This window comes from Amphibalanus amphitrite, unplaced genomic scaffold, assembly GCF_019059575.1.
Source record: "Amphibalanus amphitrite isolate SeventyFive unplaced genomic scaffold, NRLGWU_Aamphi_draft 000288F_arrow, whole genome shotgun sequence".
Classification (NCBI taxonomy): Eukaryota; Metazoa; Arthropoda; class Thecostraca; order Balanomorpha; family Balanidae; genus Amphibalanus; species Amphibalanus amphitrite.
Genome location: NW_024881783.1, coordinates 578510 through 593909, shown reverse-complemented (window position 1 = coordinate 593909; position 15400 = coordinate 578510). Strand labels below are relative to the sequence as shown.

The 15400-nt window shown below is 48.0% G+C and overlaps 2 protein-coding genes across 4 annotated transcripts in view; both read right to left on the bottom strand.

Annotated features, from left to right (window-relative positions):
• The window catches only part of LOC122387498 (zinc finger protein Gfi-1-like), a 73231-nt gene that overhangs the window by 3397 nt on the left and 54434 nt on the right, over nt 1-15400 (bottom strand). For all 3 annotated transcript variants that reach the window (XR_006257606.1, XR_006257607.1, XM_043377753.1), the window contains exons 3-7: nt 10183-10316; nt 8732-8978; nt 5978-6994; nt 5490-5694; nt 52-201 (exon numbers count right to left, since the gene is read on the bottom strand). Coding sequence is in view for 1 of the 3 variants with exons in the window: in XM_043377753.1 (XP_043233688.1) it covers nt 52-201; nt 5490-5694; nt 5978-6994; nt 8732-8978; nt 10183-10302 (1739 nt within the window). In the remaining 2 variants the exon portion in view is untranslated. The remainder of the gene's footprint in view (nt 1-51; nt 202-5489; nt 5695-5977; nt 6995-8731; nt 8979-10182; nt 10317-15400) is intronic.
• LOC122387497 (zinc finger protein Gfi-1-like) overlaps nt 1-15400 on the bottom strand; it is a 92650-nt gene that overhangs the window by 23015 nt on the left and 54235 nt on the right. The window lies entirely within an intron of this gene.

The following is a 15400-nucleotide window of genomic DNA, read 5'->3' as shown; positions in this document are numbered from 1 at the left end:
CGTCTTCTTCCGAGCACAGCCTCTTTCTATGGGCCGGTCTGCCGGACCTACCTCGGCCTCCTGGATCGGTTCTCCTGGTGGGAGCGCTCCAGCAGCCGGCGGTGCTCGTCATCGGACAGGATGACGATGTTGCCGCTGTTGGTCAGACGCTGGCCGTGCTTCGACTCCAGGTGGCGACGGTACGAGTTCTTCGCCTTGAAACTGTCACACAAAAGAGAGTCAGCTCGCACCGTTATTGTTCTTGATATTGTGGTAAAACTTCGTTCATTCGGGTAGATAGCTGGTGAAACGTCGCAAATCAAAGCAAAATTCATGTAATGACAAAATTAACTGATATAGGCGTATCATCATAGTGTGGCTCCGTGACCCACACAAGTCGGGTCGGCTACCCAGCCCTGCCCGTGACCGTTCGTCTGTCCGTCTCCTCACCCCTACCCACCGCCGCACACTGGTCGGAAACGCCCTCACGAGAGGCCACGGGCGATTCCGGAGTTTCGGATTATTTTTTATATAGATCGATTTGAAATTGATCAAATTATTATACTTAGGCCAAAAAAACTAATCCAGGTGACCAAAAATAGTTGTAATCAGTCCCCGAAGATGGGGTATCCCAGAACTCGGAAACTGACGCGGAGCAAGAGGTTTCTTGAGCCGGATATTCAGAGTCTTATCCCGCGCCCCAGTGGCGGTCTCAGCCAACTTCGCCCTAGTGAGGGGGGCATATGTTACCACCCACCTCTAACTCAAAAACTAAGAGGGCTAGAAAGACGCGGTAAAAAGCAGTCAATAGCTCTCAATGCGTACGTTTGAAAGTATTTCGGTCATTTTTCACCTTAGAGCAATATTGGGGTCACCAGAGGTCATCAAAGGTCAAAATTTGCCAATTGTCATTATATTTTTCAGAAAACATGCCGTTCTCTCAGGAACTATGGTAGCTAGAAAAACGCATGAAACAGCAAACGATAGCTTTTGAACTCTTCTTTTGAAAAGGTCATTATCAATATTGACCTCAGGTCAACAGTTTAGCCTCCAGAGGGCAAAAACTCCAAAAATAGCTGTTTTTACGAAAAGTGTTTTTCGACAATAACTTTCGACTACAAAAAGCCACGACATTTCTATTGCCAGAATCGTGTTCCCCTCGCCGAGACGCGTCGAATGAACTATAATTTGACATTGAAAGGTCAACTTGAAACTTTGACCTCAGGTCAAGGTCATGACCTGACCGGAAAAGGTCATGTTGCATATCAGTCGATGCGTCTCAACAAGACAAACACAATGAGACCATCCCCAGCGTTCTATCTCTTTCCAATCGCGAGTTATTGGCAAAAAACTGTTTGTAGCCTCAAGTGACCTCGGATGACCTGTCTAGAGGCTATCAGCAAAAATGACACCTTGGTCATCACGAGTGGACTACATCATTGTGATTCTGAAATATTTAGACTGTTCCGATGCGTACACACGGATCTAGAGGCATTTTCATTTTTCTCCATTGACTTGTAATGGAAAGGTCACGCCACTGACCTGACCTTAGGTCACGGATATAAAAAATCCGAGATATACAAATTGTAGGCGCCTATAACAGCATGCAATCCACCAAGTTTCAAACCTTTTTGACAAACACTGCAGGCTGGACATGATTGCAAACTTTTTTTTAGGCTTGGTCAGTTAACTTGACCTGGTGAACTGACCTGACATGACCTGGGGTCAAAAATTTCACACATTGTCCAAAATTGATGCACAAAAAGCTATGCCAAGCGGCGCGGCGCTACGCGCCGCGGTTTTTTATTTATACGCAAAAAACGCGACAGGGTGGTAACATATGCCCCCCCCCCACTGGGGCGAAGGTTATTGCTGATAGACACCAAATTGAAATCCCACATATTATGCATCAAAATGTTCGTTATGAAGTTGCCGACTGGTCAGTGCAAAATTTTTGTTATACTTTTTCCCTAACTAAGATGTATTATAGCTTTTTTTATGAAGGCTCTCCTACAGTGATTCTGGAATATAACTGCAAAGTTTAGGTAAGGAAACAACAGGTAGTCCCATCTAGTTCCACTCATTTTTTGTGAGATGAAGTAGGATTTAAATTTACACCAGGGCAACATAAAAGCTAACTGCGCATATTTGCGCAAAATTTGCAGGAGCCGCTCTTCCTACCCAACTACCGCCCGCCCCGCCCCAGTTTCGGCTCGGCCGCCGCGCCCGGCTTACGCTGACCTGTGTGGCCTGCACGCATCCATGCGTAGTTGACTGGTCACTAAAAACAGATGCGCTTGAGTTTATGAATTTTGTGAAAAGCGCGTTTTATGTATGCATTTATGGATGTATTGACATCAAAAGCCTTCCACATATTGCGTGGCGATTACGGCTTGCATTTAGAGAGCCTTGCTATTGACAACCATCACTCGGCTGAAGAAAGTGGAAATTGAAACCTTCGTGAATATAAGACGCTGCAAATATAGGACACCTGTCACTGACGTCGGGTTGCCTTGGGCCGTCGTTTTACATTAGATCACAATTCTGGTATTTAACCCTGGCCGGACCGATTGGTTTTCTACATTGACCGGGGAGGGTTGGTACAACTCCCTCGCCGTTTCGGTTTCGCCTCTAATTGAGCTAGAGCCTCGCGGGAAAAAAAACAAACTTGTGTGCCGTTATAAGACGCAAAAATTAGGTACTACCCGATTTTAAGGTCTTAGGTCAGCCAGTGACCTCTTAGGTCAGGTAAGTGCCACAAGGCACGGGCTCGGTTTTAGGTTAATTACTTTGCCAAAAATGGTCGCACTGCCGCGATTTTGGCATAATCGTGTTTCTCTAGCTCAGGCGCGTTGAATGCTATACTTGGTGTTCGGGTGAAGTCAACTTAACCCTCGCCGGCACAGGCCATTTTGCGTACTTCGACGGCACAAGGGGGCACGACGAAGGTGGTACGACCCCCCCTCGCGTTTGGCCCCTGATCGAGCTAGAGCCTCGCGGAAAAAACGAGCGTGTTGCCCGTCACGAGAGGAAGCCGATGATACCGAATTTTAATGTCCTAGGTCATCGGGTGACCTTCCAGGTCAGGTCAATGACCCGAAAACCGGGAAAATCGTGACCTGTTAGAAAGTCGTAAATTGTGGCTGCTATGTGGTTTTCCGGGGTGCTGATCACGAATATCGTATTAACTTTGATCAGAGATGATGTCTTTAAGCATTTAGACCAGGTCGGATCAGGTCAGGTCAGGTCAACCGGTAGGGGTTGTGACGGGCATTCGTAATACGTGTCAACCGCCTCTGACAGCTTCGTAACATGTTACGAAGGCGTCAAAACTACTTCGTAATTGTTCAAATGGTTGCTAAATTAGAATTCAGCTCCAAAAACTAGCCTAGAAACATGTAAAACTCGAAAAAGTGAACCGAGGTCACCCGAGGTCACCAAAGGTCAATGACCTGACCTGACATTCAGGTGACCTTGACACCCATCCTAATGAATGGGAGCAACATCAATCACATTTTGAACGTTTGAAACCACGAAAAGCTTGCAAACGCTCGGCTAATGCGAGCCGACATACGCCGAATCGCGATTTCGGCCAAACATGGTCACGGAAAAGAGGTCACAGGTCAAAGGTCATTGGGGTCAGGGTCATGAAATTTCCAGGGTAGGTGTAAAATTGATCAATGCGAGGGTACTGAAAGTTTCGTCGCGATCGGCAGCTTTTTACGCGAGTTATTCGCGAAAAACCTTAGGGGGTGCATCAACCCCCCCCCCCTGTGCTGGCGAGGGTTAAGGTGTTAACCCACGCCCGGCTGGGGGTCCTGGATTTCCACGCCCTGCTGGGGGGGGGGGTGTTTGAACACCCCCCCCCCTTCTAACTCGGCTCCTGGGCCACGTAGCGATACGCGGAAGGCGGCGTTCGGAAGAGCGTCAAAAATAATGAGGAAATCACTTCGGTCAATTTTTTGGTCAGGTCAAAGGTCAGGTCACCAGAGGTCATTGAAGGCAAAATTTCGCCGATTTCCAGGTCGAATGTCGAAAATTTCCAAGAAGCCAACACATAACTCGGGAACCAATAGAGCTACAGCGCCGCGGAAAAGCGCATTCGATAGCCCTATTAACGCCCTTTCTGAGTAATTTTCTCAGATTTGACCCAACGTCAACGGTTTTGCCTGCAGGGGGCAAAAACTGCAAAAATAGCCGATTTTTTCGGAAACAGTTTTTCTGCAATAATTTTTGACCCAAGCCTTGTACGAGCTTACTTTTACCGGCATCGTTTTCCTCTCGTCAAGATGCATCGAATGAACTATAACTTGAACTTGAAAGGTCAACTTGAAAATTTGACCTCAGGTCAAGGTCATGACCTGACCGGAAGGGGTCATGTTGCATATCAGTCGATCCGTATCGTCGAGCTGAACACATCTAAGGCGTTTTCATCGCTCTAGCATGCCTCTATCAAAAGTTATTTGCGAAAAACTGTTAGATACCATTCGTGACCTTAGATGACCTCAGGGCATAAACAGGGGTCACGGACACCATTTCCATGTTCAGTGTGTCTAAACCACTTGTAATTCAGTGTTTGGGAGTGTTTATAATGTCTTTCGTCCAAAAGAGGCGCATTTCAATTTTCTCCCATTGACTTATAATGTCGCAAAATTGACCTGACCTTAGGTCATCGATATCAAAGTTCTGAGATATACATTTTGTACATGCTATTGCTCTTAGCAATCGCTGAAAGTTTCAAAGCGATCGGTCACTCGGTGTAGCTATGACAGACATTGAAACTTTTTATAAGGTGAGGTCACTTCAAGTGACCTGGTGACCTGACCTTGAATGACCTTGGTCTGAAATTTTCACAACATGTGTAGAATTGATGTATGATAAGCTGTACCAAAAACGGCAGCGCTCCGCGCCGCCGTTTTTGAGATATTCGCGAAAAACCACAAGGGGGGTGTTCAAACACCCCCCCCCAGCAGGGCGCGGGTTAACCTCGGGTCAAGGTCAGGTCGGAGCCCCTCAGGTCACGAAAATGGGTGAAGGAGGTCATATTGCATATCATTCGATTCGGCAGGTCTTCCTGAGTCCAATGGTGGCTTTCTCGATTATCTAGCTCCATCTGATCAGGAGTTATTGACGAAAAACTTACATGGCCTTAGTGACGTCATAAATGACGTCACGCAAAGTCAACAATGCTAAAGTCAAGCACTGGACCTTGCAAGGAGTGCATGAAACCATTCCCGGTGCCCGAATAGCAGTTCCCAATTTCCCTTGTTGACTTAAAGTGGTGCTAGATCCTGTATTATACTCAATTATGACGTCATAACTTAACAGATTCACGTCATATATTTAGTGCTTGACATCCAATGATAGCTTACATATGACAGAGAAGGTATGCAAAGTTTTATGAAGTTTGCTTCACTAGTTGTGGAATAACAAGCAAAAAACTTTTGCGGAAAGGCCGCTGGCCTCTCGCTGGAGCGTTTCCGACCAGTGTGCGCCGTCTGTCTCCTCACCCCCGGCCGCAGACGGAGCACATGTAGGGCGTCTCGCCGGTGTGTCGACGCAGGTGCTCGGTGTAGTGCGACTTTTGTCGGAACTCGTGGCCACAAGTGCTGCAGCGGAACCGCGTCTTGTGCTCGTGGATCAGCATGTGGCAGTCGAGCGACGTCTTTCGAGTGAAAGACTTGTGGCACAGCTTGCAGGAGAAGTCCTTGATGCCTGAAAAAAATGCGAGGGTCATATGACTATTAATTAATTAGGAATGCAACTGCAGTCGGATAACGACCACAGACATGACGAAAAACAAAGCCATAACTCGAATATAATAGATATCATGTTACCTATGATCAGGATAAAGATGCTCAAATCTTAAGTTTGCAAACTAGCCCATAAAAAGTTAGTTTGTAGAGCTGACTTAAAAAATTTGTTTGTAAAAAGTTAGTTTGTAAAACCCATAAAAAGGAATTAAGTAGAAACTTATGGTACCCAATGCATTACGTACCTAGGTGGCATTTGTAGTGCGACTGTAGCGAGGACAGGGCCGTGAAGCGCTGCGGCGGGAAGCACACGCGGCACACGTAGTTCACGTAGTTGTTGCACATGCTGGGCCGGAGGCGCATCTCGATCAGCGCCTGTCGCGCCTTCTCCTTGTCCTCCTCCGACTGGCTGATGAACTTGGCCAGCCCCTTGGGCTTCCGGTGCTGCTTATACTCGTCGCGCTCCACCACGCGGGTGTAGCGGCGCAGGCCGCTGACGGTCGCCGAGCCGCCCTCCATGATGACCGGCAGGTCCGCGGAGCGCATCACGCCGCCGCGGATCACCTGTTCGGCGCCCACCAGCGGCACGCCGTCGCTGCTCTCGGCACTGTCACCGCCGCCGAGGCCGTCGTCGGAGCCCGGTCCAATCACTTCCCGCTCCATGAGACCAAGCAGAGCTAGGTCAGACTCAAACGGGACCGCCGAGTGATTCTGACTGGCTGTGCCAGCACCCGTGGGCGCCTCGCTCTCAGCTGGGTTGACGGACGGCTCCGGCGGTGTCGGCGCAGAGTCCGCCGAGGGGCCAGCGGAGGACTCCAGTGCGGAGTCCCGCGCGTAGTCGTGCTCGCGGAGCTGCTCTCGCGGCGGAGACGGCGGCGCCGGAGGAGGAGGCGCCGGGGACACGGCCGGAGGCTGGACCGCCGCCGGCGGCGGCGGCGGTTCGATGGTGCGTCTCCGGCGGGACTGGGACCGCTCCGGAGGACTGACCAGTGCCGGCGGCGGCGACTCCACCGGGCGCTTCTTGGGCCTTGTCGGAGTTCGTTTCGACGGCCTCTCCGACGGCGACGATCGTTGAGCATATGCCCGTTCTGGGCTAGCAGCATGATTGTCGGGGGCTTCAGGTGCTTGGGGAACAAGCTCGTGAGCAATGTAAGACCGCTTTTCACGAGAGGCCTCGACCGGTGATTTTTTGCCTTGGCGCGACTCGATAACCCTCCGTGGTATAGGCACAGTAGTTTCAGCCGTGAATATTATACGGCCCGCTGCAAAACCAGCAAAATACTGTCAGCACCCAACCTGAGCTACGCAAGGGATATATTAACCCGCGCGGGGCTGGGGTCTCCAGCCGAACGCGCGGGGCTGGGGGGGGGGGGTAAATTTTACCCCCCCTGTTATCTCCCGAACTAATGGTCCGATTTGGAAAATTCAAACGCCAATCGAAAGCTCTCATCACGAACTACTAAAAACATGTACTTAATTTAAAGTTTGAGGTCAAGGTCAAGGTCAGGTCAAGGGTACAAATTGCAAGTTTCTACAGTATCGGCCTTGCACCGTAGTTGCCGAAGAATGGAGTCATGGACTGAGACTGATCGCCCAAAACGTGTTCTTAGGCTACCAAGACAATATTAGTTGCATACAATATCATTCAGAGGTCAAGGTCAAGGTCAGGTCAGGTCAGGTCACCAAAAAACAAAATATAGAAAAGGGCATGTGCGACACATGTTTTATGGGTCATTTTACTCATAGAATTCAATAGGCACACTCAATAAGTGATATGGACCACCTCTGGATGAACTTCAGGTCGAGGTCAGGTCAAGGTCAGGTCAAGTGAGGTCAAATTTTGAAGTTGGTTGTTAAGGCCTAAAAAGGTGTCTATCTGATGCAGTTTTTCACGGCGAATCGAATGGTGCTATTTTTGTTTCCGTACGAGGTCTAGAACTTCCAAAAAAGTCATTTTTCAAAAATTTTGTGTGTCGTGACGTCATAAAAATTTTTGAATAACTCCCACATTTTTGAACCGATTCTTCTAAAATTTGGTATGTAGGTGCACATAGACCACTTCTCTGACATATATTCCGGTTTTTTCGATAGACTCAAAATTTTGGATTTTATAATGATTTTCCCAAAAAAATCTGTTTTTTGAAAAAAATTAGGTCAAAATCCAAAATTTTCAAAAAACCGAGATAGCTATTTGATAAACAAAGTAAAATTACGTATAACCTTTTTTGTTACGTCTTGATTCCTTTAAAAATGAAGATGTTAGCGGCGTTTGAACTTTTGCCGTTTTTGAGGCGAAAATGGCGAACATGACGTCACTAAAACGTCAATTTCTCAAAAATTTTCCGACGGATTTCGCTCAAATTTTCAGGGAAGGTGTCAAATTGATGTAAGAAAAGGTACTGAAAGTTTGGCGGCGCTGCGTGCCGCCGTTTTTGAGATATCGCAAAAATTCGCGAGGGGGGGTAAAATTTACCCCCCCCCCAGCCCCGCGCGGGTTAAACTGTTTTTCATATTATTAAAGCAGCGTTAGTTGTTGAAACAAAATATTATGTTAAAAACAGACTTTTTTATTCGGACTTTCGGTTACCTAATGCCATTTCAAACTCACAGCTGAAGATGGTGACAAAACCAAACTCAACCCAGCACATATTCATCACTTGGAAAGTGTGATCCGATGGGAGTTGGTCCGATATTCAAGACAGGATCGGCCGGTTTGCCGCCGGTCGGACCTCAGGGCTCAAACTGGAGGCGGATCCAGCCCATGGATGAAGGAGGCTGGATCGGAAAACGTTGATCAAGTCAGTGTGGGCGAGGCCAAAAGGAAGCTGGTTACCAAAAGCTTTCATAAGGCGCACAATACAATTATAGCCCAAGAAGTTCATAGTGATCTACGGCCGGACACTCGCACCCACACACTCATTCATTTACCTAAGCAACTATTCAAAATTGACTATAACGACAGCTGACATGCTGGAGGCCGAAATTTAGCGGGCACTTACTGCTCTCTGTCTTGAGTTGTTCCAGGTGCTCCTGCAGATGCCGTTTGATCTCACGCAGCGACTTGTCCTCGCTGCCGAAGCTGGTGGTCTCGTACTGGCACTCGGACGGCACCAGACGACACGTGTGCTTGAACGTCCGCTTCAGCTCGTTGGACTCAAAGTGGGTGAAGTGTTTCACTAACTGTTTGGGCGTGAGCTGGAGAATCTCGTCCAGGTCCAGTACGCCATTACCGGAACGCTTGGCCGCCTGCGAGTCCGACAAGGAAGTGCATCATGTCCATCAGTGTTTAAAACTACCAGGGTCGTAATAAGTATCGATCAAAGGCAAAAAAGCACATTCGGACTTCAAACCTGCAGCACGCGCCTTAACCTTCCAGGCGGTGGGGCATTTTTTGCCCCCCCCCCCTTTACTTTTTTCCATATATTTCGAGAACCGCTGCGCCGATCGTCACCAAACTTTAGTACCCTCCCGGGAGTAGCTAGCGCACATGGTGACCAAAAATTTTTTCCAAAGGCTATGATAGGTTGGCCGCTAATGACGTCAGAGTGACGTCATTTTTGCCATTTTCGACAAAAAAAAAGGTTTCGCGGGAAGAGCTGTCAGGCCTACAGCTTTAGAGATACAGAAAAATGTTCTTGACATAAAAGGTGTGAAATCAAGAGGGCTACAAAACTGCTATTTCGGTTTTTTCGATTTTTTTTTATTTTGACCCCCCAAAATTAAAAAAAATGAAAAATAATAGCCGAAAAATCCAAAAAGTTTTTTGAATTTCGAAAAAAAACGGAATATATGTGATAGTCCCTACCGCCTTCTCTTTTTTGGCCAAGTTATAGCGAAAAAACTGTTCAAAATTGATGACGTCAAATTTTCAAACTCAATTTTTAGCGACTCTAGATCTCGTAGCGAAAATTAAAGACCACCATTAGACTCCCGGTGACGAGCTGCATCGAATCAATACCCATTTTATGCAAAATATCAACTTTGAAATTTGACCTTTTTTGACCTGACCTCCACCAGAAAGTGACCTAAACCGTACCTGATGGTCTTATAACCAATACCATTGAGTTGGAAATGAAAAACTGGATATAAAACATGCATCGCACAACCTTAGTAAAGTTGGGTTCATGCGGTGACCCTTGGTGATCTTTGGTGACCTGACCCGTGACCTGACCTGGTATGACCAGTGACCTCTAATAGCAACATATGTACTAGACAACTGACGCCTTATCGCTGATTTTCGACAAAATGCGTTTTATTCGGTGTTATAGCGCTTTCCCTAGAAGCCCCGTGAACGGTGAAATATTTTATCTTTGACCTGACCTGTGACGTCATCGGTGACCCACCCCTGAAAAAATTGTGGAAAAAACAAAGAGCTGAGTATGTCTCCCAATAAGCACCGCTATGATTGTAGCAGGGCCAGGCAGTGCTTGCAGCACCAGCACCAACTCACCTTTTCCTTTTCAATCCTGAGGTCATTGGCCAAAAGTTCGGAGACTATTGCGTCTCCAGGCGCCAGCGCAACCTCACACAACAGGTCTAACGCCGATTTCTGAGCGAGCCTTTGGACCATCACTGCCACCAAAACTGAAAACACAAACACTGACAGAAACGCAGCGAAAATGGAAAAATGCAACTATCCTACACAGACAGCAGGTGACATTTAAACAGAATGGAAAATGAAGTATAATTCAAGAAGAAAAACATTTCAATGTGTGAATTGAACGTCCAACTTGTGTAAGTGTAAATTCATTAGCATAAAACAGCACAAAACTAACGAAAAAACAAGTGAGAGGATAAAAAGCAGAGCAGAAACATGCTTGGCCTAAAGAAAATTTGTTGATAACCGCAGGTTGTTTGAAAAGACAAACACTATTCGTTAGAATTGTGTTTTTAACCGCAGGTTGTTTGAAAAGACAAACACTATTCGTTAGAATTGTGTTTTTCTATTGAAAAACAACCGGAGCGGTCGTTGTCCGGGGTATGTTTTGCAAGTCTGGCCGCGAATCAGTACAACTTGACGGGGGCCTAGACGAAATGTACAATCTTCGTAAAAAGTTCAGGGTATGGGCTCCCGCAGGCGATCTACCTGATGGCACCGGTCGCTACTCGCTAAGAAGTCTTTTGCGCGTGGCACGTGCGATTCCATTTTCCCCATGTTAAGTGAACGGGGTTTTGGACACTTTTTGCGCGATCGCCAATGGCGGGAAAACGAGCCAAGGAAGAGGTGGTTTTCTTCCCAGCATTTTATGGCAAACACGTTTGGGTACACGCCAGTGTGCGCTGTATACCCCTCAGAATCTCGGAACGTGTCTTTGCACGAGGTCAAATTTGGAATTTTGCTGTGTCCCATGTTAAGTCAATGGACGGCGATGTCGAGACTTTGCGGAGACATTTTCATTCGATCTTTGTACAAAATTTTAGAGATAGATTTCGCCCAAACTCATACATCTTGTAGAAGAAAGACCATAGTACATGCCGTTATGCTTCGTTAAGCTGGGAGAACTCATTTTTTCTTATAAAGTTCATTTGAAAATTAAAATTTTTAACATGGAAAGTCAATGGGAGCGTCTTTGTTGCCTAATAACTTTTTACGTTGCAGATATACCAAAGTGAAAAGTTAATAAAATATACAACTTTCGATGCTCTTTCCAACAATGTATGGAACGTCACTGCACGATGTGCCGTTTTTAAGAAAAGCTGTAAAAAATCAGGGCTCGACTGTGACTTGAACCCAACCACATTAGAGGATACGAACAGGTGACGGGGATACCTCCCGTGTGCGGATGTGACACTGATTATTGCTAAATATTAGCAGTAGGCCGCCTGTGGGGTGCCTTTACAAACCTTATATCTCTGCAACCACTGGACCGATTCACTCGCGGTCTTTTGTGTGGGATAGCTTCTTCCTTTCTTACACGTAGTGTGCTGTTCTCGATGCGTATGGGTGACCCCTAATGCACGTGCCACGTGCAAAACGAAGAGGTGTCAGTTCGGTAACAAGTCTAATAACTCTGTAGTTAGTTTGGCGATTGCGCTGATACTTGGCATGGTTGTAGGCACCCGACGCGCAATGCATTTCCATGTGTCACGGTTGGGGTGCCGCTGCACGTGCACACGTGCAGGGTGACGCTTCCAGATCTCGAGAACGGCTGGGCCGATTGTGATCAAAGTTGGCACACCGTTAGGGATCGGCGAGTAGGGTGCCGTGCACAAATCAGATGGGACTCATTTTGCACGTGCGCACGTGCAGGACGACGCTTCCAGATCTCGAGAACGGCCGGGCCGACTGTGCTCAAATTTGGCATGCCACTAGAGACTGGTTAGTAGGGTGCCGTGCACAAGTCAGTTAGTGTGTATTTCCATTTGCCAAGGTTGGGGTGCAGCTGCACGTGCGCACGTGTAGGGGTCGTTTCCAGATCTTGGAAACGGCTGGGCCGATTCAGATTAAATTCGGTACACCGCTAGAAACCGGCGAATAGAGTGCCGTGCAAAAGTCAATTGGGGCCCAGACTGCACGTGCGCACGTGCAGGGTGTCGCTTCCAGATCTCGTAAACGGCCGGGTCGATTGCACTCAAATTTGGCACACCGCCAAAGACTGCGTAGTAGGGTGCCTTGCACAGATCAGTTGGGTCCCAGGTTGCACGTGCGCACGTGCAGGGTGACGCTTCCAGATCTCAGGAACGGCCGGGCCGATTGCATTCAAATTTGGCACACCTTTAGAGACCGATCAGTAGGGTGCCGTGCGCATGTCAGTTAGTATGTATTTTCATGTGTCACGGATGGGGTGTAGCTGCACGTGCGCACGTGCAGGGTGACACTTTCAGATCTCGAGAACGGCCGGGCCGATTGAGCTTAAATTTGGTACACCTCTAGAGACCGGCCAATAGGGTGCCGTATTACGAATACCCGTCACGACCCCTAGCGGTTGACCTGACTTGACCTGACTCAAATTTGGCACACCGCTATAGATCGGCGAATAGGGTGCCGTGCACGTCAGTTTGTAGCACACCCACCCCGGTCTGCATGTGCAATGCTCGTAGCACACCGACTGCGGTCTGCACGTGCAAGGCTCATTCTCTCGTTTGGTGGCGGGCGTTTTTGCTGCGTTTACAAAGGTGCTTGCTCAAACAACCTGCGGTCCCGCGATGCGGAGCCCGGCATCGCAGATGCCGGTATAGGAGATAGTGAGGTTGTTGATGGTAGGTATCTGAAGAGTGTTGTTACCCAACTCAGAATGATTGTAACCGCAGGTTGTTTGAAAAGACAAACACTATTCGTTAGAATTGTGTTTTTCTATTGAAAAACAACCGGAGCGGTCGTTCTCCGGGCTATGTTTTGCAAGTCTGGCCGCGAATTGGGGCAACTTGAGCGGGGCCTAGACGAAATGTACAATCTTCGTAAAAAGTTCAGTGTATGGGCTCCCGTAACCGCAGGTTGTTTGAAAAGACAAACACTATTCGTTAGAATTGTGTTTTTCTATTGAAAAACAACCGGAGCGGTCGTTCTCCGGGCTATGTTTTGCAAGTCTGGCCGCGAATTGGGGCAACTTGAGCGGGGCCTAGACGAAATGTACAATCTTCGTAAAAAGTTCAGTGTATGGGCTCCCGTAGGCGATCTACCTGATGGCACCGGTCGCTACTCGCTAAGAAGTCTTTTGCGCGTGGCACGTGCGATTCCATTTTCGCCCATGTTAAGTCAATGGGGTTTTGGACACTTTTTGCGCGATCGCTAATAGCGGGAAAACGAGCCAAGAAGGAGGTGGTTTTCTTCCCAGCATTTTATGGCAAACACGTTCAGGTACACGCTCGTGTGCGCCGTATACCCGCCAGAATCTCGTGGCACGTGGCACGTGCGAATTCTTTTCCCCATGTTAAGTCAACGGGGTTTTGGACACTTTTTGCGCGATCGCCAATGGCGGGAAAACGAGCCAAGGAAGAGGTGGGTTTCTTCCCAGCATTTTATGGCAAACACGTTCCGGTACACGCCCGTGTGCGCCGTATACCCGCCAGAATCTCGCAACACCTCTATGCACAAGGTCAAAGTTGGAATTTTGCTGTGTCCCATGTTAAGTCAATGGACGGCGATGCCGAGACTTTGCAGAAACATTTTCATTCGTTCATTGTACAAAATTTTAGAGATAGAATTTGCCCAAACTCTTATAGCTTGTACAGGAAAGAGCGTAGTACATGCTGGTATGCTTCGTTAAGCTGGCAGAAATCGTTTTTTTCTAATAAAGTTCGTTGGAAAATGAAAATTTTTAACATGGAAAGTCAATGGGAGCGTTTTTATTCCTCTATAACTTTTATCTTTAGTAAGACATATAGGTGAAAAGTTAATATAATATACAACTTCTGATGCTCTTTCCACTGGTGCATAGAACGTCACTGCACGATGTGCCGTTTTTAAGAAAAGCTGTAAAAAATCAGGGCTCGACTGTGACTTGAACCCAACCACATTAGAGTATACGAACAGGTGAAGGGGACACCTCCCATGTGCGGACGCGACGCTGAATATTGCTAATTATTAGCAGTCGGCCGCACTGGGGGCGCCTTTGCAAAGCTTATATCTCCACAACCACTTGACCGATTCACTTGCGGTCTTTTGTGTGGGATAGCTTCTTCCTTTCTCACACGTAGTGTGCTACCCTCGATACGTATGGGTGACCCCTAATGCACGTGCCACGTGCAAAACGAAGAGGTGTCAGTTCGGTAACAAGTCTAATAACTCTGTAGTTAGTTTGCCGATTGCACTGATATTTGGCATGGATGTAGGCACCCGCCGTGCAATGCATTTCCATGTGTCACGGTTGGGGTGCCGCTGCACGTGCGCACGGGCAGGGTGACGCTTCCAGATCTCGAGAACGGCTGGGCCAATTGTGATCAAACTTGGCACACCGTTAGGGATCGGCGAGTAGGGTGCCGTGCACAAGTCAGATGGGACCCAGTTTGCACGTGCGCACGTGCAGGCTGACGCTTCCATATCTCAAGAACGGCTGGACCGACTGTGCTCAAATTTGGCATACCACTAGAGACTGGTTAGTAGGGTGCCGTGCACAAGTCAGTAAGTATGGATTTTCATGTGCCACGGTTGGGGTACAACTGCACGTGCGCACGTGTAGGGGTCGTTTCCAGATCTTGGAAACGGCTGGGCCGAATGCGATTAAATTTGGTACACCGCTAGAGACCGGCGAATAGAGTGCCGTGCACAAGTCAGTTGGGACCCAGCCTGCACGTGCGCACGTGCAGGGTGCCGCTTCAAGATCTCGAAAACGGCCGGGCCGATTGCACCCAAATTTTTCACACCGCTCTAGACGGGCGAATAGGGTGCCGTGCACGTCAGTTTTTAGCACACCCACTCCGGTCTGCACGTGCAAGGCTCATATCCTCTCGTTTGGCGGGTGGCGTTTTTGCGGCGTTACAGAGGTGCTTGCTCAAACAACCTGCGGTCCCGCGATGCGGAGCCCAGCATCGCAGATGCTGGTAACCGCAGGTTGTTTGAAAAGACAAACACTATTCGTTAGAATTGTGTTTTTCTATTGAAAAACAACCGGAGCGGTCGTTCTCCGGGCTATGTTTTGCAAGTCTGGCCGCGAATCGAGACATCTTGGTCGCAGCCTAGACGAAATGTACAATCTTCGTAAAAAGTTCAGTGTATGGGCTCCCGGATA